The sequence below is a fragment of the Coregonus lavaretus genome (assembly GCF_964263955.1).
Source record: "Coregonus lavaretus genome assembly, chromosome: 1".
NCBI lineage: Eukaryota > Metazoa > Chordata > Actinopteri > Salmoniformes > Salmonidae > Coregonus > Coregonus lavaretus.
The window spans coordinates 91,805,609-91,830,156 of record NC_139988.1 but is presented as its reverse complement, the minus strand read 5'-3'; the positions used below and the strand labels follow the sequence as shown (position 1 = coordinate 91,830,156).

Genomic DNA, 24,548 nt, shown 5'->3' with positions numbered 1-24,548 from the left:
GTCAAAGAATCCTCCATTTGCAGCAATTACAGCCTTGCAGACCTTTGGCATTCTAGTTGTCAATTTGTTGAGGTACTCTGAAGAGATTTCACCCCATGCTTCCTGAAGCACCTTTCCACAAGTTGGATTGGCTTGATGGGCACTTCTTACGTACCATACGGTCAAGCTGCTCCCACAACAGCTCAATAGGGTTGAGATCCGGTGACTGTGCTGGCCACTCAATTATAGACAGAATACCAGCTGACTGCTTCTTCCCTAAATAGTTATTGCATAGTTTGGAGCTGTGCTTTGGGTCATTGTCCTGTTGTAGGAAGAAATTGGCTCCAATCAAGTGCCGTCCACAGTGTATGGCATGGCGTTGCAAAATGGAGTGATAGCCTTCCTTCTTCAAGATCCCTTTTACCCTGTACAAATCTCCCACTTTACCACCACCAAAGCACCCTCATACCATCACATTGCCTCCACCATGCTTGACAGATGGCATCAAGCACTCCTCCAGCATCTTTTCATTTGGTCTGCGTCTCACAAATGTTCTTCTTTGTGATCCGAACACCTCAAACTTCGATTCGTCTGTCCATAACACTTTTTTCCAATCTTCCTCTGTCCAGTGTCTGTGTTCTTTTGCCCATCTTAATCTTTTCTTTTTATTGGCCAGTCCGAGATATGGCTTTTTCTTTGCAACTCTGCCTAGAAGGTCAGCATCCCGGAGTCGCCTCTTCACTATTTAATGAAGCTGCCAGTTGAGGACCTGTGAGGCGTCTGTTTCTCAAACTAGACAATCTAATGTATTTGTCCTCTTGCTCAGTTGTGCACCGGGGCCTCCCACTCCTCTTTCTATTCTGGTTAGAGCCAGTTTGCGCTGTTCTGTGAAGGGAGTAGTACACAGCGTTGTACGAGATCTTCAGTTTCTTGGCAATTTCTCACATGGAATAGCCTTCATTTCTCAGAACAAGAATAGACTGACGAGTTCTTTGTTTCTGGCCATTTTGAGCCTGTAATCGAACCCACAATTGCTGATGCTCCAGATACTAAACTAGTCTCAAGAAGGCCTGTTTTAAACTTGGATTAGCAAACACAACGTGCCATTGAAACACAGGACTGATGGCTGCTGATAATGGGCCTCTGTACGCCTATGTACAGTTGAAGTCGGAAGTTAACGTACACTTAGGTTGGAGTCATTAAAACTAGTTTTTCAAACACTAGTTTTTCAAAACTATAGTTTTGGCAAGTCGGTTAGGACATCTACTTTGTGCATGACACAAGTAATTTTTCCAACAATTGTTTACAGACAGATTATTTCACTTATAATTCACTGTATCACAATTCCAGTGGGTCAGAAGTTTACATACACTAAGTTGACTGTGCCTTTAAACAGCTTGGACAATTCCAGAAAATGATGTCATGGCTTTAGAAGCTTCTGATAGGCTAATTAACATAATTTGAGTCAATTGGAGGTGTACCTGTGGATGTATTTCAAAGCCTACCTTCAAACTCAGTGCCTCTTTGCTTGACATCATGGGAAAATCAAAATAAATCAGCCAAGACCTCAGAAAATCAATTGTAGACCTCCACAAGTGTGGTTCATCATTGGGAGCAATTTCCAAATGCCTGAAGGTACCATGTTCATCTGTACAAACAATAGTACACAAGTATAAACACCATGGGACCACGCAGCCGTCATACCGCTCAGGAAGGAGACGCGTTCTGTCTCCTAGAGAGGAACGTACTTTGGTGCAAATCAATTGAAGGAAACGGGTACAAAAGTATCTATATCCACAGTAAAACAATTCCTATATTGACATAACCTGAAAGGCCGCTCAGCAAGGAAGAAGCCACTGCTCCAAAACTACAGTTTGCAACTGCACATGGGGACAAAGATCGTACTTTTTGGAGAAATGTCCTCTGGTCTGATGAAACAAAAATAGAACGGTTTGGCCATAATGACCATCGTTATGTTTGGAGGAAAAGTGTGTGGGGTGGGGGGGGCTTACAAGCCGAAGAACACCATCCCAACCGTGAAGCATGGGGGTGGCAGCATCATGCTGTGGGGGTGCTTTGCTGCAGGAGGGACTGGTGCACTTCACAAAATAGATGGCATCATGAGGAAGGAAAATTATGTGGATATATTGAAGCAACATCTCAAGACATCAGTCAGGAAGTTAAAGCTTGGTCGCAAATGGGTCTTCCAAATGGACAATGACCCCCAAGCATACTTCCAAAGTTGTGGCAAAATGGCTTAAGGACAACAAAGTCAAGGTATTGGAGTGGCCATCACAAAGCCCTGACCTCAATCCTATAGAAAATATGTGGGCAGAACTGAAAAAGTGTGTGCGAGCAAGGAGTCTTACAAACCTGACTCAGTTCAACCAGTTCTGTCAGGAGGAATGGGCCAAAATTCACCCAACTTATTGTGGTAGGCTTGTGGAAGGCTACCCGAAACGTTTGACCCAAGTTAAACAATTTAAAGACAATGCTACCAAATACTAATTGAGTGTATGTAAACTTTTGACTCACTGGGAATGTGCTGAAAGAAATAAAAGCTGAAATAAATCATTCTCTCTACTATTATTCTGACATTTCACATTCTTAACATAAAGTGGATCCTAACTGACCTAAGACAGGGAATTTTTACTAGGATTAAATGTCAGGAATTGTGAAAAACTGAGTTTAAATGTATTTGGCTAAGGTGTATGTAAACTTCCGACTTCAACTGTACATTACTATACATTACTGATGTCTGTCCACTCAATACCTTCCTCAACTACAACAAGCACTAAATGCATTAACAAGAGCTGTTCACATACAGACTTTATCTACCCATAATCCATGGCGTTTACCCTACTCAGATCTCCAGCAACCAGGATGCCCTGAGGAGGACGTGGAACCCTAAGTTCACCCTGCGGAGCCACTTCGACGGGATCCGAGGTCTGGCGTTCCACCCCGTGGAACCGGTTCTAGTCACCGCCTCAGAGGACCATACGCTGAAGATGTGGAACCTGCAGAAGACTGCCCCCACCAAGAAGTAAGACTGACCCTCTGTCTAATAACACTATAATATTAACCCTAACCTGCAGAAGACTGCCCCCACCAAGAAGACTGACCCTCTCTGTCTAATAGCACCATAATATTAACCCTAACCAGCAGAAGACAACAGGGAAGACGACAACTCAGTGTCTACTTCACTAAAGCAGAGACTTAGACTAGAGACGTTGCTCTCACCAGGTTTGGAGTCAATTCCTCTCACCAGGTTTGGAGTCAATTCATCTCACCAGGTTTGGAGTCAATTCATCTCACCAGGTTTGGAGTCAATTCATCTCACCAGGTTTGGAGTCCATTCCTCATTGGGGAGAATTTGAATTTCAGTTTACTTCCTGAATTTAATAAATGAAAATGGAATTGACTCCAAACCTGGTGAGAGGAGTTGACTCCAAACCTGGTGAGAGGAATTGACTCCAAACCTGGTGAGAGGAATTGACTCCAAACCTGGTGAGAGGAAATGTTGCCTTTATACAGTCCAGATTGTCTATAAACTGTCTAACTCACTATTTCTCTCTCTGTCTTTATCTCCAGGAGTGCCTCTCTTGACGTGGAACCCATCTACACGTTCAGGGCCCACCAGGGTGCAGTGCTGTGTGTAGTGATGAGCAGTACAGGAGAGCAATGTTTCAGTGGAGGGGTGGACGGGACCATTCAGAGCTGGAACATCCCTAACCCTAACGTAGACCCATACGATTCATACGGTAAGAACAGAGGTTTGGCTGGCTGCCTGTATCTCTCTCTGTCTCGGCTCTCTCTCTGTCTCGGCTCTCTCTCGGCTCTCTCTCTGTTTCGGCTCTCTCTCTGTCTCGGCTCTCTCTCTGTCTCGGCTCTCTCTCTGTCTCGGCTCTCTCTCTGTCTTGGCTCTCTCTGTCTCGGCTCTCTCTGTCTCGGCTCTCTCTGTCTCGGCTCTCTCTGTGTCGGCTCTCTCTCTCTCTGTCTCGGCTCTCTCTCTCTCTGTCTCGGCTCTCTCTCTCTGTCTCGGCTCTCTCTCTCTCTGTCTCGGCTCTCTCTCTCTCTGTCTCGGCTCTCTCTCTCTCTGTCTCGGCTCTCTCTCTCTCTGTCTCGGCTCTCTCTCTCTCTGTCTCGGCTCTCTCTGTCTCGGCTCTCTCTCTCTCTGTCTCGGCTCTCTCTCTCTCTGTCTCGGCTCTCTCTCTCTCTGTCTCGGCTCTCTCTCTCTCTGTCTCGGCTCTCTCTCTCTCTGTCTCGGCTCTCTCTGTCTCGGCTCTCTCTGTCTCGGCTCTCTCTCTCTCTGTCTCGGCTCTCTCTCTCTCTCTGTCTCGGCTCTCTCTCTCTCTCTGTCTCGGCTCTCTCTCTCTCTGTCTCGGCTCTCTCTCTCTCTGTCTCGGCTCTCTCTCTCTCTGTCTCGGCTCTCTCTCTCTCTGTCTCGGCTCTCTCTCTCTCTGTCTCGGCTCTCTCTCTCTCTGTCTCGGCTCTCTCTCTCTCTGTCTCGGCTCTCTCTCTCTCTGTCTCGGCTCTCTCTCTCTCTGTCTCGGCTCTCTCTCTCTCTGTCTCGGCTCTCTCTCTCTCTGTCTCGGCTCTCTCTGTCTCGGCTCTCTCTCTCTCTCTCTCTGTCTCGGCTATCTCTCTCTCTCTCTCTGTCTCGGCTATCTCTCTCTCTGTCTCGGCTCTCTCTGTCTCGGCTCTCTCTCTCTCTGTCTCGGCTCTCTCTCTCTCTGTCTCGGCTCTCTCTCTCTCTTTCTCGGCTCTCTCTCTGTCTCTGTCTCGGCTCTCTCTCTCTCTCGGCTCTCTCTCTCGGCTCTCTCTCTCTCTGTCTCGGCTCTCTCTCTCTCTGTCTCGGCTCTCTCTCTCTCTGTCTCGGCTCTCTCTCTCTCTGTCTCGGCTCTCTCTCTCTCGGTCTCGGCTCTCTCTCTCTCTGTCTCGGCTCTCTCTCTCTCTCTCTCTGTCTCGGCTCTCTCTGTCTCGGCTGTCTCGGCTCTCTCTCTCGGCTCTCTCTCTCTCTGTCTCGGCTCTCTCTCTCTCTCTCTGTCTCGGCTCTCTCTCTCTCTCTCTGTCTTGGCTCTCTCTCTCTCTCTCTCTGTCTCGGCTCTCTCTCTCTCTCTCTCTGTCTCGGCTCTCTCTCTCTCTCTCTCTGTCTCGGCTCTCTCTGTCTCGGCTCTCTCTCTCTCTGTCTCGGCTCTCTCTCTCTCTGTCTCGGCTCTCTCTCTCTCTGTCTCGGCTCTCTCTCTCTGTCTCGGCTCTCTCTCTCTCTGTCTCGGCTCTCTCTCTCTGTCTCGGCTCTCTCTCTCTCTGTCTCGGCTCTCTCTCTCTCTGTCTCGGCTCTCTCTCTCTCTGTCTCGGCTCTCTCTGTCTCGGCTCTCTCTCTCTCTGTCTCGGCTCTCTCTCTGTCTCGGCTCTCTCTGTCTCGGCTCTCTCTCTCTCTGTCTCGGCTCTCTCTCTGTCTCTGTCTCGGCTCTCTCTCTCTCTCGGTTCTCTCTCTCGGCTCTCTCTCTCTCTCTGTCTCGGCTCTCTCTCTCTCTGTCTCGGCTCTCTCTCTCTCTCTGTCTCGGCTCTCTCTGTCTCGGCTCTCTCTCTCTCTCTCTGTCTCGGCTCTCTCTCTCTCTGTCTCGGCTCTCTCTCTCTCTGTCTCGGCTCTCTCTCTCTCGGTCTCGGCTCTCTCTCTGTCTCGGCTCTCTCTCTCTCTCTGTCTCGGCTCTCTCTCTCTCTGCTGTCTCGGCTCTCTCTCTCTCTGTCTCGGCTCTCTCTCTCTCTGTCTCGGCACTCTCTCTCTCTGTCTCGGCTCTCTCTCTCTCTCTCTGTCTCGGCTCTCTCTCTCTCTCTCTGTCTCGGCTCTCTCTCTCTCTGTCTCGGCTCTCTCTCTCTCTGTCTCGGCTCTCTCTGTCTCGGCTCTCTCTCTCTCTGTCTCGGCTCTCTCTCTCTCTGTCTCGGCTCTCTCTCTCTCTGTCTCGGCTCTCTCTCTCTCTCTGTCTCGGCTCTCTCTGTCTCGGCTCTCTCTCTCTCTGTCTCGGCTCTCTCTCTGTCTCTGTCTCGGCTCTCTCTCTCTCTCGGCTCTCTCTCTCGGCTCTCTCTCTCTCTGTCTCGGCTCTCTCTCTCTGTCTCGGCTCTCTCTCTCTCTCTGTCTCGGCTCTCTCTCTCTCTGTCTCGGCTCTCTCTCTCTCTCTCTGTCTCGGCTCTCTCTCTCTCTGTCTCGGCTCTCTCTCTCTCTGTCTCGGCTCTCTCTCTCTCTGTCTCGGCTCTCTCTCTCTCTGTCTCGGCTCTCTCTCTCTCTCGGTCTCGGCTCTCTCTCTCTCTCTCTCTGTCTCGGCTCTCTCTCTCTCTCTCTCTCTGTCTCGGCTCTCTCTGTCTTGGCTGTCTCGGCTCTCTCTCTCTCTGTCTCGGCTCTCTCTCTCTCTGTCTCGGCTCTCTCTCTCTCTCTCTGTCTCGGCTCTCTCTCTCTCTCTCTGTCTCGGCTCTCTCTGTCTCGGCTCTCTCTCTCTCTGTCTCGGCACTCTCTCTCTCGGCACTCTCTCTCTCGGCACTCTCTCTCTCTGTCTCGGCTCTCTCTGTCTCGGCTCTCTCTGTCTCGGCTCTCTCTGTCTCGGGTCTCGGCTCTCTCTGTCTCGGCTCTCTCTGTCTCGGCTCTCTCGGCTCTCTCTGTCTCGGCTCTCTCTGTCTCGGCTGTCTCGGCTCTCTCTGTCTCGGCTCTCTCTGTCTCGGCTCTCTGTCTCGGCTCTCTGTCTCGGCTCTCTCTGTCTCGGCTGTCTCGGCTCTCTCTGTCTCGGCTCTCTCGCTTTCTGTCTGTTTCTCTGCCTCTGTTTCTTCCTCCGTTTGTCTACATATACAGTGCATTTGGAAAGTATTCAGACCCCTTTCATTTTCCCACATTTTGTTACATTACAGCCTTATTCTGAAATGGATTAAATAGTTTTTTTCCCCTCATCAATCTACACACAATACCCCATAATGACATTTTTGCAAATGTATTAAAAATAAACAACTGAAATATCACATTTACATAAGTATTCAGTCCTTCTACTCAGTATTTTGTTGAAGCACCTTTGGCAGTGATTACAGCCTCGAGTCTTCTTGGGTATGATGCTACAAGCTTGGCACACCTGTATTTGGGGAGTTTCTCCCATTCTGCTCTGCAGATCCTCTCAAGCTCTGTCAGGTTGGATGTGGAGCGTCGCTGCACAGCTATTTTCAGTTCTCTCCAGAGGTGTTCGATCGGGTTCAAGTCCGGGCTCTGGCTAGGCCACTCAAGGACATTCAGAGCCTTGTCTTGAAGCCACTCCTGCGTTGTCTTGGCTGTGTGCTTAGGGTCGTTGTCCTGTTGGAAGGTGAACCTTCGCCCCAATCTGAGGTCCTGAGTGCTCTGGAGCAGGTTTTCATCAAGGATCTCTCTGTACTTTGCTCCGTTCATCTTTACCTCGATCCTGACTAGTCTCCCAGTCCCTGCTGCTGAAAAACATCCCCACAGCATGATGTTGCCACCACCATGCTTCACCGTAGGGATGGTGCAAGGTTTCCTCCAGACGTGACGCTTGGCATTCAGGCCAAAGAGTTCAATCTTGGTTTCATCAGACCAGAGAATCTTGTTTCTCATGGTCTGAGAGTCTTTAGGTGCCTTTTAGCAAACTCCAAGTGGGCTGTCATGTGCCTTTTACTGAGGAGTGGCTTCTGTCTGGCCACTCTACCATAAAGGCCTGATTGGTGGAGTGCTGCAAAGATGGTTGTCCTTCTGGAAGGTTCTCCCATCTCCACAGAGGAACTCTAGAGCTCTGTCAGAGTGACCATCGGGTTCTTGGTCACCTCCCTGACCAAGGCCCTTCTCCCCTGATTGCTCAGTTTGGCCGGGCAGCCAGCTTTAGGAAGAGTCTTGGTGGTTCCAAACTTCTTCCATTTAAGAATGATGGAGGCCACTGTGTTCTTGGGGACCTTCAATGCTGCAGAAATGTTTTGGTACCCTTCCCCAGATCTGTGCCTCGACACAATCCTGTCTCGGAGCTCTATGGACAATTCCTTCGACCTTATGGCTTGGTTTTTGCTCTGACATGCTCTGACCCTTTGCTATGAGACTCGAAATTGAACTCAGGTGCATCCTGTTTCCATTGATCATTCTTGAGATGTTTCAACAACTTGGAGTCCACCTGTGGTAAATTCGATTGATTGGACATGATTTGGAAAGGCACACACCTGTCTATATAAGGTCCCACAGTTGTGGTGTGTGCCTTTCCAAATCATGTCCAATCAATTGAATTTACCACAGGTGGACTCCAATCAAGTTGTTGAAACATCTCAAGGATGATCAATGGAAACAGGATGCACCTGAGTTCAATTTCGAGTCTCATAGCAAAGGGTCTGAATATTTCTGTTTTATATTTTTAATACATTTGCAAAAATGTCTAAAAACCTGTTTTCGCTTTGCCATTATGGGGTATTGTGTGTAAATTGATGAGGACATTTTTTTTTCATCCATTTTCGAATAAGGCTGTAGCGTGACAAAATGTGGAAAACGTCAAGGGGTCTGAATACTTTCCAAATACACTCTCTCTCTCTCTGTCATAGAGCCGTCTGTCCTGCGGGGGGCGCTGTGTGGTCATACTGACTCGGTGTGGGGTCTGGTCTACAGTAGTGTTCATCAGAGACTCCTGTCTTGCTCTGGAGACGGCACCGTCAGGCTGTGGGACGCCTCCAATACCAAGCCGGCCCTGGCCACCTTCCACAATAAAGGTACACTCAGACAGACACATCAGCCGATATGGTTCAGTGACTTTAACTGAGTTGTTAGGAGGTGTGACGAGTTGGAGGATGAGTTGACAATTAGGGGGTTTGGATTAGTGACTAATGTCTGAGTACATTGATGTTTTAACCCATGGAATGTCATGTGTTTTTGTCTCGCTTCCTGCTTCAGAGTTTGGCGTGCCGTCCTCAGTGGACCTGGTCTGCAGTGACCCCGCCCACATGGTGACATCATTCACCAGCGGTCAGATTGGCCTGTTCAACATGGAGACACAGCAACTGGTGCTCAACTTGGAGTCCACTGCAGAGACGGGTAAGTCTGGAGGGAGGGAGGAGGGGTGGGAGGGAGGGAGGGAGGAGGAGGGGTGGGTGGGAGGGAGGGAGGGAGGGAGGGATGGTCAGATTGGCCTGTTCAACAAGGAATCAACCTCTCCTCTCCCCAGGTACCCCCTGTCAGATCAACAGGGTGCTGAGCCACCCCACCCTCCCCATCACCATCACCGCTGAGGAGGACAGACACATCAAGTTCTTCGACAACAACACAGGTAACACGACAACACCACAGGTAACACGACAACAACACAGGTAACACGACAACAACACCACAGGTAACACGACAACAACACCACAGGTAACGCGACAACAACACAGGTAACGCGACAACAACACAGGTAACGCGACAACAACACAGGTAACACGACAACAACACCACAGGTAACACGACAACAACACAGGTAACACGACAACACCACAGGTAACACGACAACAACACCACAGGTAACGCGACAACAACACAGGTAACGCGACAACAACACAGGTAACACGACAACACCACCACAGGTAACACGACAACAACACCACAGGTAACACGACAACAACACAGGTAACACAACCATTTTGCTGGTCTACATACAAACGTTCTATTAGTTTTTCACTCCAACAGTGTCCTCCACACAGAACTAAATAGGATCTCAATGGTCCTCCATCAGTCCCAACTTAAATCTAAAAGTATTTAGAATATTGCAGTCGTCCGGTTTTTACCACATCCTGATCAAGTTTGGTTTATCACAGCAGTTAGTTTTTAAATGTAGAGTGAATACACATAAACTGATGCACTCACAGAAAGCAGAAACATTCAATTAACAAATGTCAATTTGAACTCTTCAGGAAAGCTGATCCACTCGATGGTGGCCCACCTGGATGCAGTTACCAGTCTAGCTGTCGACCCCAACGGGCTCTATCTGATGTCTGGCAGTAAGTAGCTAACAACTCTAGATCAATGATTTCTAACATCCTTAGCTAGATAGATACCTTGTCATTCTGCATGCAATGGTAGGAGAGTCCATGTGAGGATATGACAGACCTTATAAAACAGGAGAGGGCCTAGAACTGAGCCCTGGGGGACACCAGAGCTGTATACTTTATAAAACAGGAGAGGGCCTAGAACTGAGCCCTGGGGGACACCAGAGCAGTATACTTTATAAAACAGGAGAGGGCCTAGAACTGAGCCCTGGGGGACACCGGAGCTGTATACTTTATAAAACAGGAGAGGGCCTAGAACTGAGCCCTGGGGGACACCGGAGCTGTATACTTTATAAAACAGGAGAGGGCCTAGAACTGAGCCCTGGGGGACACCGGTGCTGTATACTTTATAAAACAGGAGAGGGTCTAGAACTGAGCCCTGGGGGACACCGGAGCTGTATACTTTATAAAACAGGAGAGGGCCTAGAACTGAGCCCTGGGGGACACCAGACCTGTATACTTTATAAAACAGGAGAGGGCCTAGAACTGAGCCCTGGGGGACACCGGAGCTGTATACTTTATAAAACAGGAGAGGGCCTAGAACTGAGCCCTGGGGGACACCAGAGCTGTATACTTTATAAAACAGGAGAGGGTCTAGAACTGAGCCCTGGGGGACACCGGAGCTGTATACTTTATAAAACAGGAGAGGGTCTAGAACTGAGCCCTGGGGGACACCGGAGCTGTATACTTTATAAAACAGGAGAGGGTCTAGAACTGAGCCCTGGGGGACACCGGAGCTGTATACTTTATAAAACAGGAGAGGGCCTAGAACTGAGCCCTGGGGGACACCGGAGCTGTATACTTTATAAAACAGGAGAGGGCCTAGAACTGAGCCCTGGGGGACACCAGAGCTGTATACTTTATAAAACAGGAGAGGGCCTAGAACTGAGCCCTGGGGGACACCGGAGCTGTATACTTTATAAAACAGGAGAGGGCCTAGAACTGAGCCCTGGGGGACACCGGAGCTGTATACTTTATAAAACAGGAGAGGGCCTAGAACTGAGCCCTGGGGGACACCGGAGCTGTATACTTTATAAAACAGGAGAGGGCCTAGAACTGAGCCCTGGGGGACACCAGAGCAGTATACTTTATAAAACAGGAGAGGGCCTAGAACTGAGCCCTGGGGGACACCAGAGCTGTATACTTTATAAAACAGGAGAGGGCCTAGAACTGAGCCCTGGGGGACACCGGAGCTGTATACTTTATAAAACAGGAGAGGGCCTAGAACTGAGCCCTGGGGGACACCAGAGCTGTATACTTTATAAAACAGGAGAGGGTCTAGAACTGAGCCCTGGGGGACACCGGAGCTGTATACTTTATAAAACAGGAGAGGGCCTAGAACTGAGCCCTGGGGGACACCGGAGCTGTATACTTTATAAAACAGGAGAGGGCCTAGAACTGAGCCCTGGGGGACACCAGAGCTGTATACTTTATAAAACAGGAGAGGGTCTAGAACTGAGCCCTGGGGGACACCGGAGCTGTATACTTTATAAAACAGGAGAGGGTCTAGAACTGAGCCCTGGGGGACACCGGAGCTGTATACTTTATGTAAACTGCCTTGTCGCCCAACTACTGTTCACCTTCCTCTCCCCTCCCTAATCCCTGTCTCCTCTCCTCCCTCTCCGGTTGACTGCTCTATTCGTCTGCTCTCGTTCCCCTCCCTAATCCCTGTCTCCTCTCCTTCCTCAGGTCATGACTGTTCTATTCGTCTGCTCTCGTTCCCCTCCCTAATCCCTGTCTCCTCTCCTTCCTCAGGTCATGACTGTTCTATTCGTCTGTGGAACCTGGAGACTAAGACGTGTATCCAGGAGTTTACGGCTCACAGGAAGAAGAATGATGAGTCTATCCATGACGTGGCCTTCCACCCCTCTAAGGCTTACATCGCCTCCGCCGGGGCAGACGCTCTCGCCAAGGTGTTCGTATGACGAGGACCTATCACAGCCCACCGACACAGCCTCCCAGCACCAGGGATCAATAGACGCACAGGAGGGGCGGGACCTTAAGAAATGGGCGTGTGGGGTTCCACGCAGACTTCCCCTCTCACGCTACTGGTTCCCTGTTTTGACTGGCGGATGATGCAGCCAATAGCCACTACCAAGACCCAGACTAGGCCCGCCTCCAGAGGGAGAGGGCCAGGGCTGTGGTTGGCTGGGAGGTCTGTTAGGAAAACAGCGATTGGGCACAAGGCTTCCTCCTCTTTGTACAGTCCAGGCAGGCCCCTGGGTGTGACCGGAAACAGAGCCCCTCCTCTTTCTCCAAGCTGCAGCCAATGAACACCCACACAGACTGACTACAGTCTACAGACCACAGACTGATACTATGGTCTTCAGACTAATCTTATGATCTGTCTTCCCTTCACAGCTAGCGAGGGGGTTGAAGACAGACGGACGGGGGTTTTATAGTGTAGACTCACTGGGGAGGTGGAGCACCATGCCCTAAACCCCTAACCCTACCCTCTCCCCATTAACCAGAACCCCAGGCCCCCATTTCCCCAGTCTCTAGGTCCAGGCTTCTCCTCTCAGACCAGGGTGGACTGTCTGCTCCCTGGTCCCTCCTCTCCTTCTCCTCTCAGACCAGGGTGGACTGTCTGCTCCCTGGTCCTTCCTCTCCTTCTCCTCTCAGACCAGGGTGGACTGTCTGCTCCCTGGTCCTTCCTCTCCTTCTCCTCTCAGACCAGGGTGGACTGTCTGCTCCCTGGTCCCTCCTCTCCTTCTCCTCCAGGTCAGGTTCAGTGTTGTGATGGAGATGGAGATGTGGGGTACTTACTGATGACTGGCTGCGGCTGACTGTCAGGGATGGAAGCATCTCGCTTTTCCCCTCTGCTTCCAAGGCTGACTCCGTCTCCCCCGTGTCTCCCCTGTCCCCCCTTGTCTCTCCCGTGTCTCCCTGTGTCTCTCCCCTGTGTCTCCCCCGTGTCTCCCCAGTCTCCCCCGTGTCTCCCCCGTGTCTCCCCCGTTGTCTCTCCCGTGTCTCCCTGTGTCTCTCCCCTGTGTCTCCCCAGTCTCTCCCCTGTCTCCCCCGTGTCTCCCCCGTTGTCTCTCCCGTGTCTCCCCCGTTGTCTCTCCCCTGTGTCTCCCCAGTCTCTCCCCTGTCTCCCCAGTCTCTCCCGTGTCTCCCCATGTCTCTCCCGTGTCTCCCTGTGTCTCTCCCCTGTGTCTCCCCAGTCTCTCCCCTGTCTCCCCAGTCTCTCCCGTGTCTCCCCATGTCTCTCCCGTGTCTCCCTGTGTCTCTCCCCTGTGTCTCCCCCGTGTCTCCCCAGTCTCCCCTGTGTCTCCCCCGTGTTTCTCCCGTGTTTCTCCCCCGTGTCTCCCCCCCGTCTCCCCCCAGTCTCCTCCGCCAGCCAGCAGCCTTTCTCGCTCTGCTTTCCTTTTTAAAAACACTTATTGAAAAATGTGCCTTTGCTTTCAAAAAAGGTCTTGAAACAAAAGTTATTTTACAGAGCATCTGTTTTTGCGGGGTGGGGGAGACTGAGTGGATGGGGAAAGGTTGTCACGATGGTGTTCATTTTAACAAAACTTTGGATGTAAAATTACAAATACTTATAATAAACAAAATATATAAGTATGAAAATGTATGTCGCTCTGGAAAAGAGCGTCTCCTAAATGACTAAAATGTAAAAAAAAATATATATATATATATATATATATATTAAGTCTTAAAACTTACTGTGCTGAAGTGAGTTTGAGTGCTAATTTTTTTTTTAATAGCATGGGTGGATATTAGCCTGGTCCCAGATCTGTTTGTGCTGTCTTGCCATTGACCATATAGGAGTTGGAAAGACGGCACTAACAGATCTGGGACCAGGGTAGAGGGGAATCAGCCAAACTGACAGAGCTGAAACAGACCATCAAGTAAATATTTCCTGTTTTGTTAGAAGAATTCCTAGTTATAACTGTACACTGCAAAAAAACAAGTTCAATTACAAATTCATGTTTCCAAAGTAAACCATCTGGTTCTACAATATGAGGTTTAGTAATGTAGCAACAGACGTTGGGTCCATCTTTACAATACAGGCCACTGAGCCGTACTGTATGTGTCTAACGTCTCAGAGTAGGTGTGCCTCCCAAATGGCTCCCTAAGTAGTGCACTACTTTAGACCAGAGAATGGCACCCTATTCCCTATATAGTGCACTACTTTAGACCAGAGAATGGCACCCTATTCCCTATATAGTGCACTACTTTAGACCAGAGAATGGCACCCTATTCCCTATATAGTGCATTACTTTTGATTAGGATCCGCAGGGCTCTGGGATGCAGACGCCGCTGTCCTCAAGCTGTAGTTACAGTACAATGTGTTATATTCACACACAAATTTAAAAAATAAATAATTTTCCCACAAATCCATCAAGATATCCATGTAACTTACAAGTTCAAATGAGCAATTTTCTCAGACAGTCAGTCGCTGGTTTGTATATGAATGTCTGTTCTCATTAAAACTGCTGTAAAATCTTTGTTTCTGTCCATTATTTTGAGAGAGAGAGAGAGAGAGAGAGAGATTTTTTACAACATAAACCTGGGAATTGAGAGAGCGGGAGGAGGAAGAGAAGAGGATTCTACAACAATGCGTTCGCTGTAGATAAAGGATTTTTCTTCCTGCAGTATTGTCTTCTCTAGAGTTGCAAAATTCCAGTGACACTCCCCAAATTCCCAGGTGTTCTAGAAATCATGTTTGGAGGATTCTTGGATGTTCTTTATTCCCTCGTGATTCTGGGAATCTTCCAACTGAGATTTCTTGAAAAACTTGGGAATTTTTAGGAAAATCTCCAGAATGTTGCAGTCCTTTTCTCCACGCTTGAGTGGTGTGGGTTGTATGTAATGTTGTTTGGTATAGAACAGGAATGATGGTATAGAGATGTCTAGTCCATGTCAAAACTATGATACATTACTAACGTCTAATAATTATCTAATATAACTGCACACAAATGTGTACAGATTTTAGTTTTTGCATATGATTACTCTTACCTGTTAACAAATACCTATGTCTCTGAAGAACATCTCAACGCAAGTTTTTTTTTCAGTATGATTTTATTAAAAATAGCATTAAAATATTGGATCAGATATGTATTTGAAAATAACAAACGGCTTTTTTTAATATGCATATGTACAAACACAAACAGGATTAAAAATAAAAACTGGGAGGAGATTATATAAATACTCTGAACAAACCAATATCAGTCACGTGAACAAGAGGGGAGAATAGAGGGAGGAGAAGAGCTGGGTTGTGTTCATTAGTCACGAAACGGAAGAAAATGGACTGAAAACAGGGGAGGGACTACTTGAATCTGTCGAATAATAAGAAACTCATTTTCCCTTGCTTAAATGTTTTGCTATGGTGTGCACTAATGAATATGCTCCTGGTTTTCATTTGTGAGGAACACGGTTTAGGTTAAAAAAAATATTCAAGTTTGATCTATTTATAGGTTCACTATCAGAGCTGAAAGAAAACTACAACTCCATCTTGAAGCGCTTCACTTTAATTTGACCATGTGTTAATTTGCCATATATAAAGAGAACTGTTCATTTTTTGGGGGGATTAATAGACAGCTGTTAGGAGCCAGCTAGAGTTACCAAGTAAGACATGTTATCTAATTGGAAATGCTAAAGATGTTACCTTCAGGTTTTAAACCTTGTTAGCTGCTAACATGTTAAGTCATAAGTATGGCCCCTTCAGTTTTTTGGGGGGATTGAAAGTATTATATGGCTTACACATACACAGTCAGCATGCATCGAAAACATCCAAGCAGACTCTTGACTGTTTTGGAGGAAAAACGTACACAACGTCCCTAAAATCAAATCTCTCCTCTATAAAAGACAACACAGTATATATATATACACACACGTGGTCAAATTCTGACGAGAAGACCATAATATGGCTGAATTCCCAAAATGTGGTGCGACGACGCCGGTCCTCTCTCAGTCTTATTCATTTCCAATCTCCCCTATTGTAAAGCACCATATTGTGTTTCTGCAGTGTGTTAATAAGCCATAAGGGGAAGTGTTAAGCACCATGTCCCCATAAGGCTGTGTTTCTCTGTAAGCACCATGTCCCCATAAGGCTATGTTTCTCTGTAAGCACCATGTCCCCATAAGGCTGTGTTTCTCTGTAAGCACCATGTCCCCCCATAAGGCTATGTTTCTCTGTAAGCACCATGTCCCCATAAGGCTATGTTTCTCTGTAAGCACCATGTCCCCATAAGGCTGTGTTTCTCTGTAAGCACCAGATTGTGTGGTGGTGTTAAGCCGGAAGACTAAGTGCTAGGGGTGCTTTTGTAGTCTATAGTTTTTTCTGTAAGCATCAGGGTTGGGCTCAATTCTAATTTAAGTCAGTCAATTCAGGAAGTGATTTTGAATTTAAACTTTAGAAAACATGTAATCTTTTGAAATGTATTGTTTATCCTTTTCAGTTCATTGAGAAGTCATTGAAAATAAAAGCACTTTTTTCAATTATTGAATTGGAATTTGTTTACATTCTGAATTGACGGCCTTCGATTCGAATTGACTCCAACCCCTGGTACTTTTCCGTTTCGATCAATTATATTACATGATTAGGAGTGAAAACACAAAATACCCCCCGTTCCTGACTGTTAATATAACACGAACAACAGTTGGGATCGCATGGCCAAAGTTTAATCATTGTGATCCAATGACTTCAAATTATTTTGATTCATGTTCGTATATACCCACTGCCTTCCGCTTCAAACCAATAACCTCCCTTGGGAATTTAACTATTGCCAATTCAGCACCAACTTTTACAACAGTTCTGCACAATTTTTCATTTGGTAACTTACCGGTAATACGTTCTGTAAAGACCCTGTCCTGTCTCCGTGATAAATGTAGTGACAGTGCAGGACTATGTAGACCTACCCTAATTAGCAACAGCTAATGGGGATCCTAATAAAATACCTAACCCCTCTCCCTACAGCCCCCTAACGCCCTGTTTGAATACTTTAGAAATGCTTCCTCGCTTCCTTGTTTCCTTGATATGTAAGCGCAGATTTATAAGTAACTGGAGTGGCCTATGAGCCCTATGGGCACTGGTCTAAAGTAGTGCACTACATAGGGAATAGGGTGCCATTCTCTGGTCTAAAGTAGTGCACTACATAGGGAATAGGGTGCCCCTCAGTTGCGTGGCTGTGAGTTGAACTCCTGACAGATGTTGTTGACCACCTTGGGGACGAACTTGTAGAGGCTGTCAAACTCATCCACGAAGTAGGAGTGCTCCTTGTCGGGGTCGGTGGCGATGTACTCCAGCTCGTCCTGCGCTGCCCAGGCAATGCCGATGGAGTACGCTATCACACCTGGAGAGAGACAGGTAGTTAGAGAGAGACTGGAGTACGCTATCACACCTGGAGAGAGACGGGTAGTTAGAGACTGGAGTAGACTATCACACCTGGAGAGAGACGGGTAGTTAGAGACTGGAGTAGACTATCACAACTGGACAAACAGGAGACCAGGAGTGGGCAAACCTTTTGGCTCGATGGCCACGTTGGGATTTCAGAATTCGACAGAGGGGCCATACAGATTATTTTTTGCAACCTATTTGTTTGTAAAGATTTTGCCAGCCAGGAAAAGGGCACTTATTAGAAAATATATTAGGTCCATTATCATTTCTACATACTTTCTATATCTAGTCTTGGATGTTAAACATTTCTACTAATTCCCTCGCGGGCCGTAGTTTTCCCACCGCTGGATTAGACTGATAGAGATTGAGTATTAGGCTATCACACCTGGACCACAGTAAAGATTAGATTAGATACTAGCCACATATACTTCGTGACCAAAAGTATGTGGACACCTGCTCGTCAAACATCTCATTCCAAAATCATGGCCATTAATATGGAGTTGGTCCCCCCCCTTTGCTGCTATACCAGCCTCCACTCTTCTGGGAAGGCTTTCCACTAGATGTTGGAAAATTGCTGCGGGGGACTTGCTTCCATTAAGCCACAAGAGCGTTAGTGAGGTCAGGCACTGATGTTGGGCGATTAGGTCTGGCTCGCAGTCGGCGTTCCAATTCATCCCAAAGGTGTTCGATGGGGTTGAAGTCAGGGCTCAGTGCAGGCCAGTCAAGTTTTTCCACATCGATCTCGACAAACCATTTCAGTATGGACCTCGCTTTGTGCACGGGGGCATTGTCATGCTGAAACAGGAAAGGGCCTTCCCCAAACTGTTGCCACAAAGTTGGAAGCACAGAATCATCTATAATGTAATTGTATGCTGTAGCGTTAGGATTTTCCTTCACTGGAACTAAATGGCCTAGGCCGAACCATGAAAAACAGGTAGCGTTCTCCTGGCATCTGCCAAACCCAGATTCGTCCGTCGGACTGCTAGATGGTGAAGTGTGATTCATCACTCCAGAGTCCAATGGCGGCAAGCTTTACACCACTCCAGCTGACGCTTGGCATTGCGCATGGTGATCTTAGGCTTGTGTGCGGCTGCTCGGCCATTGAAACCCATTTCATGAAGCTTCCGACAAACGTTTATTGTGCTATTGCTTCCAGAGGCAGTTTGGAACACGGTAGTGAGTGTTGCATTTGATTGATTGATTTTTACGTGCTTCAGCACTCAGCGGTCCCGTTCTGTGAGCTTGTGTGGCCTACCACTTTGCAGCTGAGCCGTTGTTGCTCCTAGACGTTTCCACTTCACAATAACAGCACTTACAGTTGACCAGGGCAGCTCTAGCAGGGCAGAAAATTTGACTAAATGACTTATTGGAAAGGTGGCATCCTATGACGGTGCCACGTTGAAAGTCACTGAGCTCTTCAGTAAGGCCATTCTACTGCCAATGTTTGTCTATGGAGATCGCATGGCTGTGTGCTTGATTTTATACACCTGTCAGCAACGGGTGTGGATGAAATAGCCGAATCCACTAATTTGAAGGGGTGTCCACATACTTTTGTTTATATAGTGTATCTGTGATCAATATCTGTATTCCCAGTCATGTGAAATCCATAGATTAACTAATTAATTTCTTTCAATTTACTGATTTCCTTACATGAACTGTAACTCTTTGAATTGTTGCGTGTTGCATTTATATTCTTGTTCAGTGTAGCTTTCATTACATTTCAACTTGGTTTCACAACAACTTAGCTTTCATTACATTTAAACTGATCAATTCAACTTGGTTTCACAACAACTTAGCTTTCATTATATTTCAACTGATCAATTCAACTTGGTTTCACAACAACTTAGCTTTAATTATATTTCAACTTGGTTTCAAATAAAATTGTATTTGTCGCTGAATAAAACAGGTGTAGACCTTAAAGTGAAATTAGTCATTAAAACCTGTTTTTCAACCACTCCACAGATGTCTTGTTAACAAACTATAGTTTTGGCAAGTCGGTTAGGACATCTACTTTATGCATGACACAAGTAATTTTTCCAACAATTGTTTACAGACAGATTATTTCAGTTATAATTCACTGTATCACAATTCCAGTGGGTCAGAAGTTTACATACACTAAGTTGACTGTGCCTTTAAACAGCTTGGAAAATTCCAGAAAATGATGTCATGGCTTTAGAAGCTTCTGATTGGCTAATTGACATAGTTTGAGTCAATTGGAGATGTACCTGTGGATGTATTTCAAGGCCTACCTTCAAACTCAGTGCCTCTTTGCTTGACATCATGGGAAAATCAAAAGAAATCAGCCAAGACCTCAGAAAACAAATTGTAGACCTCCACAAGTGTGGTTCATCCTTGGGAGCAATTTCCAAACGCCTGAAAGTACCACGTTCATCTGTACAAACAATAGTACGCAAGTATAAACACTATCGGACCACGCAGCCGTCATACCGCTCAGGAAGGAGATGCGTTCTGTCTCCTAGTGATGAACATACTTTGGTGCGAAAAGTGCAAATCAATCCCAGAACAACAGCAAAGGACCTTGTGAAGATGCTGGAGGAAACCGGTACAAAAGTATCTATATCCACAGTAAAACGAGTCCTATATCGACATAACCTGAAAGGCCGCTCAGCAAGGAAGAAGCCACTGCTCCAAAACCGCCATAAAAAAGCCAGACTATGGTTTGCAACTGCACGTGGGGACAAAGATCGTACTTTTTGGAGAAATGTCCTCTGGTCTGATGAAACAAAAATAGACCTGTTTGGCCATAATGACCATCATTATGTTTGGAGGAAAAAGGGGGTTGCTTGCAAGCCGTAAAACACCATCCCAACCATGAAGCACGGGGGTGGCAGCATCATGCTGTGGGGGTGCTTTGCTGCAGGAGGGACTGGTGCACTTCACAAAATAGATGGCATCATTAGGAAGGAAAAGTATGTGGATATATTGAAGCAACATCTCAAGACATCAGTCAGGAAGTTAAAGCTTGGTCACAAATGGGTCTTCCAAATGGACAATGACCCCAAGCATACTTCCAAAGTTGTGGCAAAATGGCTTAAGGACAACAAAGTCAAGGTATTGGAGTGGCCATCACAAAGCCCTGACCTCAATCCTATAGAAAATATGTGGGCAGAACTGAAAAAGTGTGTGCGAGCAAGGAGTCTTACAAACCTGACTCAGTTCAACCAGTTCTGTCAGGAGGAATGGGCCAAAATTCACCCAACTTATTGTGGTAGGCTTGTGGAAGGCTACCCGAAACGTTTGACCCAAGTTAAACTATTTAAAGGCAATGCTACCAAATACTAATTGAGTGTATGTAAACTTCTGACCCACTGGAAATGTGATGAAATAAATAAAAGCTGAAATAAATCATTCTCTCTACTATTATTCTGACATTTCACATTCTTAAAATAAAGTGGTGATCCTAACTGACCTAAGACAGGGAAGTTTTACTAGGATTAAATGTCAGGAATTGTGAAAAACTGAGTTTAAATGTATTTGGCTGAGGTGTATGTAAACTTCCGACTTCAACTGTAGGTCCTGGATGGCAGGAAGCTTGTTCCCAGTGATGTACTGGGCCCTACGCATTACCCTCTGTAGCGCTTTGCGGTCGGATGCCGAGCAGTTGCCATACCAGGCGGTGATGCAACCGGTCAGGATGCTCTCGATGGTGCAGCTGTATAACTTTTTGAGGTTCTGGGGACCCATGCTAAATCTTTTCAATCCCTGAGGGGGAATAGGCTTTGTCGTGCCCTCTTCACGACTGTCTTGGTGTGTTTGGACCATGATAGTTCGTTGGTGATGTGGACCCCAAGGAACTTGTTAATGTTAACCTCCTCCCTATAGGCTGTCTCATCATTGTCGATGATCAGGCCTACCACTATTGTGTCTTCAGCAAACTTAATGATGGTGTTGGAGTCGTGCCTGGCCACGCAGTCGTGGGTGAACAGGGAGTACAGGAGGGGACTAAGCACGCACCCCTGAGGGGCCCCCGTGTTGAGGATCAGCGTGGCAGATGTGTTGTTGCCTACCCTTACCACCTGGGGGCGGCCCGTCAGGAAGTCCAGGATCCAGTTGCAGAGGGAGGTGTTTAGTCCCAGGGTCCTTAGCTTAGTGATGAGCTTTGTGGGCACTATGGTGTTGAACGCTGAGCTGTAGTCAATGAACAGCATTCTCACATAGGTGGTCCTTTTGTCCAGGTGGGAAAGGGCAGTGTGGAGTGCGACTGAGATTGCGTGTTCTGTGGATCTGTTGGGGCGGTATGTGAATTGGAGTGGGTCTAGGGTTTCCGGGATGATGGTGTTGATATGATTCATGACCAGCCATTCAAAGCACTTCATGGCTACCAATGTGAGTGCTATGGGGCGGTAGTCATTTAGGCAGGTTACCTTCACTTTCTTGGGCACAGGAACTATGGTTGTCTGCTTGAAACATGTAGGTATTACAGACTCGGTCAGGGAGAAATTGAAAATGTCAGTGAAGACACTTGCCAGTTGGTCCGCGCATGCTCTGAGTACACGTCCTGGTAATCCGTCTGGTCTTGCGACCTGTTTAAAGGTCTTGCTCACATCGGCTACGGAGAGCGTGATCACAACTGCTGGTGCTCTCATGCATGCTTCTGTGTTGCTTGCCTCAAAGCGAGCATAAAAGGTATTTAGCTCGTCTGGTAGGCTTGCGTCACTGGGCAGCTCGCATCTGGGTTTCCCTTTGTAGTCCGTAATAGTTTGCAAGCCCTGCCACATCTGATAAGCATCAGAGCTGGTGTAGTAGGATTAAATCTTAGTCCTGTATAGACGCTTTGCCTGTTTGATGGTTCGTCTGAGGGCATAGCGGGATTTCTTATAAGCGTCCAGATTAATGTCCCGCTCCTTGAAAGCGGCAGATCTAGCCTTTAGCTCGGTGTGGATGTTGCCTGTAATCCATGGCTTCTGGTTGGGGTATGTACGTATGGTCACTGTGGGGACGACGTCGCCGATTTACTTATTTATTAATCCGGTGACTGAGGTGGTATACTCCTCAATGTCATTGGATGAACCCCCCAGAACATATTCTAGTCTGTGCTAGCAAAACAGTCCTGTAGCATAGCATCTGCGTCATCTGACCACTTCCATATTGAGCGAGTCACTGGTACTTCTATCGTATCTGAAGATTATGCCTTTGTTAAATGTTTTTCATGAAGAAATGGAATGTTGTTTGTGTTAGTATCAAGAGGTTTAGTATCAAGATGTTTTGGGTGTGACGTCACATACAACAGACCGGAAGTGTCTTGTAGACAGGGGAGACTGGGGATTGGCCAGAAGAGGGAGCTTCATTGTTTATAAATAGGGGGGTTAAACGAAGAAGAAGTCAGAGCGAGCAGCCATTCGGAGGCGTCGCTCTCCGGGTGTCATGTCACCTGTCATTTATGCTGTAACCTCGTGATTTTAATAAAAGCCTCTAACACGATGCAGCATAGACGGACTCTTTGTTGACAGCAATAATGACCACCATTCACCCGATACGACACTTCCTGCTTTAGTTTTTGCTTGTAAACAGGAATTAGGAGGAAATAAATATGGTCAGATTTGCCAAATGGAGGGAGAGCATGCGTCTTTGTGGAGTAAAGGTGGTCTAGAGTTTTGTTTTTTTCTGGTTGCACATGCTGGTAGAAATTAGGGAAAACAATTTTAAGTTTGCCTGCATTAAAATCCCCGGCCACTAGGAGCGCCGCATTTTCTTGTTTGCTTATGGCCTTCTACAGCTCGTTTAGTGCGGTCTTAGTGCCAGCATCGGTTTGTGGTGGTAAATAGACAGCTACGAAAAATATAGATGAGAACTCTCTTGGTAAATAGTGTGGTCTACAGCTTATCATGAGGTACTCTACCTCAGGCGTGCAATACCTTGAGACTTCCTTAATATTAGACATCGCGCACCAGCTGTTATTGACAAATAGACACACACCCCCACCCCCACCCCTTGTCTTACCAGGCTGTTCTGCCGAACTGTCTGTCACACCAACTTAGCTTCCAAATGAAGAACTAATAAAAGAGCAATCCAAAATGATCCACCAGTACGATGCTAAATTACCAGGCCTTCATATAGTGGTGCTTTATTTATTTAAAGAGGAGCGTTTTCCCCCATTGGCCAGATGTTCTGACCACACCAATCAACCTCTAACTTCTGACCCCTCACCTTGGCGGTGGACGGCCAGTGCCGGAGCTCTGACATCATCGTAGCTCCTCCCGTCGGTGATAACGATCATGATCTTGCGTTTGTTGGGTTTGGACTTGCTGAACAGCTGCTCAGCTGCGTAGGTGATAGCTGCTCCAGTACTGGTCCCGCCGCTCCAGTAATTAATCCTTTTTATGGCGTTGAGCAGATCAGCTTTGTTGTTGTGTTGCCCGAAGGCGAACTCCAGCCGTTGTTCGTACGTATACTGCACCGCGCCGACCCGCGTGTCCGTGTCCGATATCTCAAACTCCCGCGTGATGTTAGCGACGAACTGCAGGACGGTCCGGAAGTTCCCGGTGCCCACAGAGCTGGATCCGTCGATGACGAAGGCGATGTCGTTAGCGTTAAGGCAGGTCTTGCTGCAGACGAGACGGTCGGTGTCGCATACACGCTTGACGAGGGGTTGGACTGCCTTCCGCAGGGCGAACCAGCTTGACACGGGCAGGGAGAAGAAACCGTTGGTCCGACACACCGCCTGTTGAGAGATGGGAAATGACAAGAGGTGGTTAGGTAGGGATTCATGAAAGGACAGGGCAAAACAAGTCAGCGAATTGGATGTGTTAACATAGCTAGGGGTGACCCAGCGACCATCATCTCTATATACCTTATCCACAAAGTTCGGCTCCACCACATTCTGCTTCTCGTTGTCATCGGGTCCCTCGATGGTCACAAAGAAGATGTTGATACCAGACTCTCTGGCCTGGCGTGATGCCTCCTCTACCTTGTCAGTGGGCCAGCCGTCTACCAGAACCACAGCAACGTTGGGCGCTCCGCCCCGGTTACCGTTGGCGTCGCTGAAGTAATGTTTGTTGATATAGGAGAGGGCCTTTCCTATGAGAACACCAGGGGGCAGCAGAGTGCTTAACAGACAGACAGCTGAAGTAATGTTTGTTGATATAGGAGAGGGCCTTCCCTAGGAAAACACCAGGGGGCAGCAGAGAAGTAGACAGACAGACAGACAGACAGACAGACAGACAGA

General features: G+C 47.4%; 2 protein-coding genes across 3 annotated transcripts in view; one reads left to right on the top strand and one right to left on the bottom strand.

Annotated features, from left to right (window-relative positions):
• Positions 1–14,471, top strand: part of LOC311136557 (striatin-like) — a 108,770-nt gene extending 94,299 nt beyond the window's left edge. For both annotated transcript variants that reach the window (XM_084170739.1, XM_084170738.1), the window contains exons 11-17: positions 2,847–3,022; positions 3,571–3,740; positions 8,545–8,709; positions 8,891–9,031; positions 9,162–9,263; positions 9,886–9,972; positions 11,776–14,471. In XM_084170739.1, coding sequence (XP_084026865.1) covers positions 2,847–3,022; positions 3,571–3,740; positions 8,545–8,709; positions 8,891–9,031; positions 9,162–9,263; positions 9,886–9,972; positions 11,776–11,945 — 1,011 coding nt within the window. In that variant the 3' untranslated portion in view covers positions 11,946–14,471. The remainder of the gene's footprint in view (positions 1–2,846; positions 3,023–3,570; positions 3,741–8,544; positions 8,710–8,890; positions 9,032–9,161; positions 9,264–9,885; positions 9,973–11,775) is intronic.
• A 287-nt stretch (positions 14,472–14,758) lies between these two features.
• The window catches only part of LOC311134441 (vitrin-like), a gene marked incomplete at its 5' end in the record, with an annotated part of 54,497 nt that continues 44,707 nt past the window's right edge, over positions 14,759–24,548 (bottom strand). The window contains 3 exons of the mRNA XM_084168123.1: positions 14,759–17,318; positions 23,531–24,044; positions 24,174–24,400. Coding sequence (XP_084024249.1) covers positions 17,140–17,318; positions 23,531–24,044; positions 24,174–24,400 — 920 coding nt within the window. The 3' untranslated portion in view covers positions 14,759–17,139. The remainder of the gene's footprint in view (positions 17,319–23,530; positions 24,045–24,173; positions 24,401–24,548) is intronic.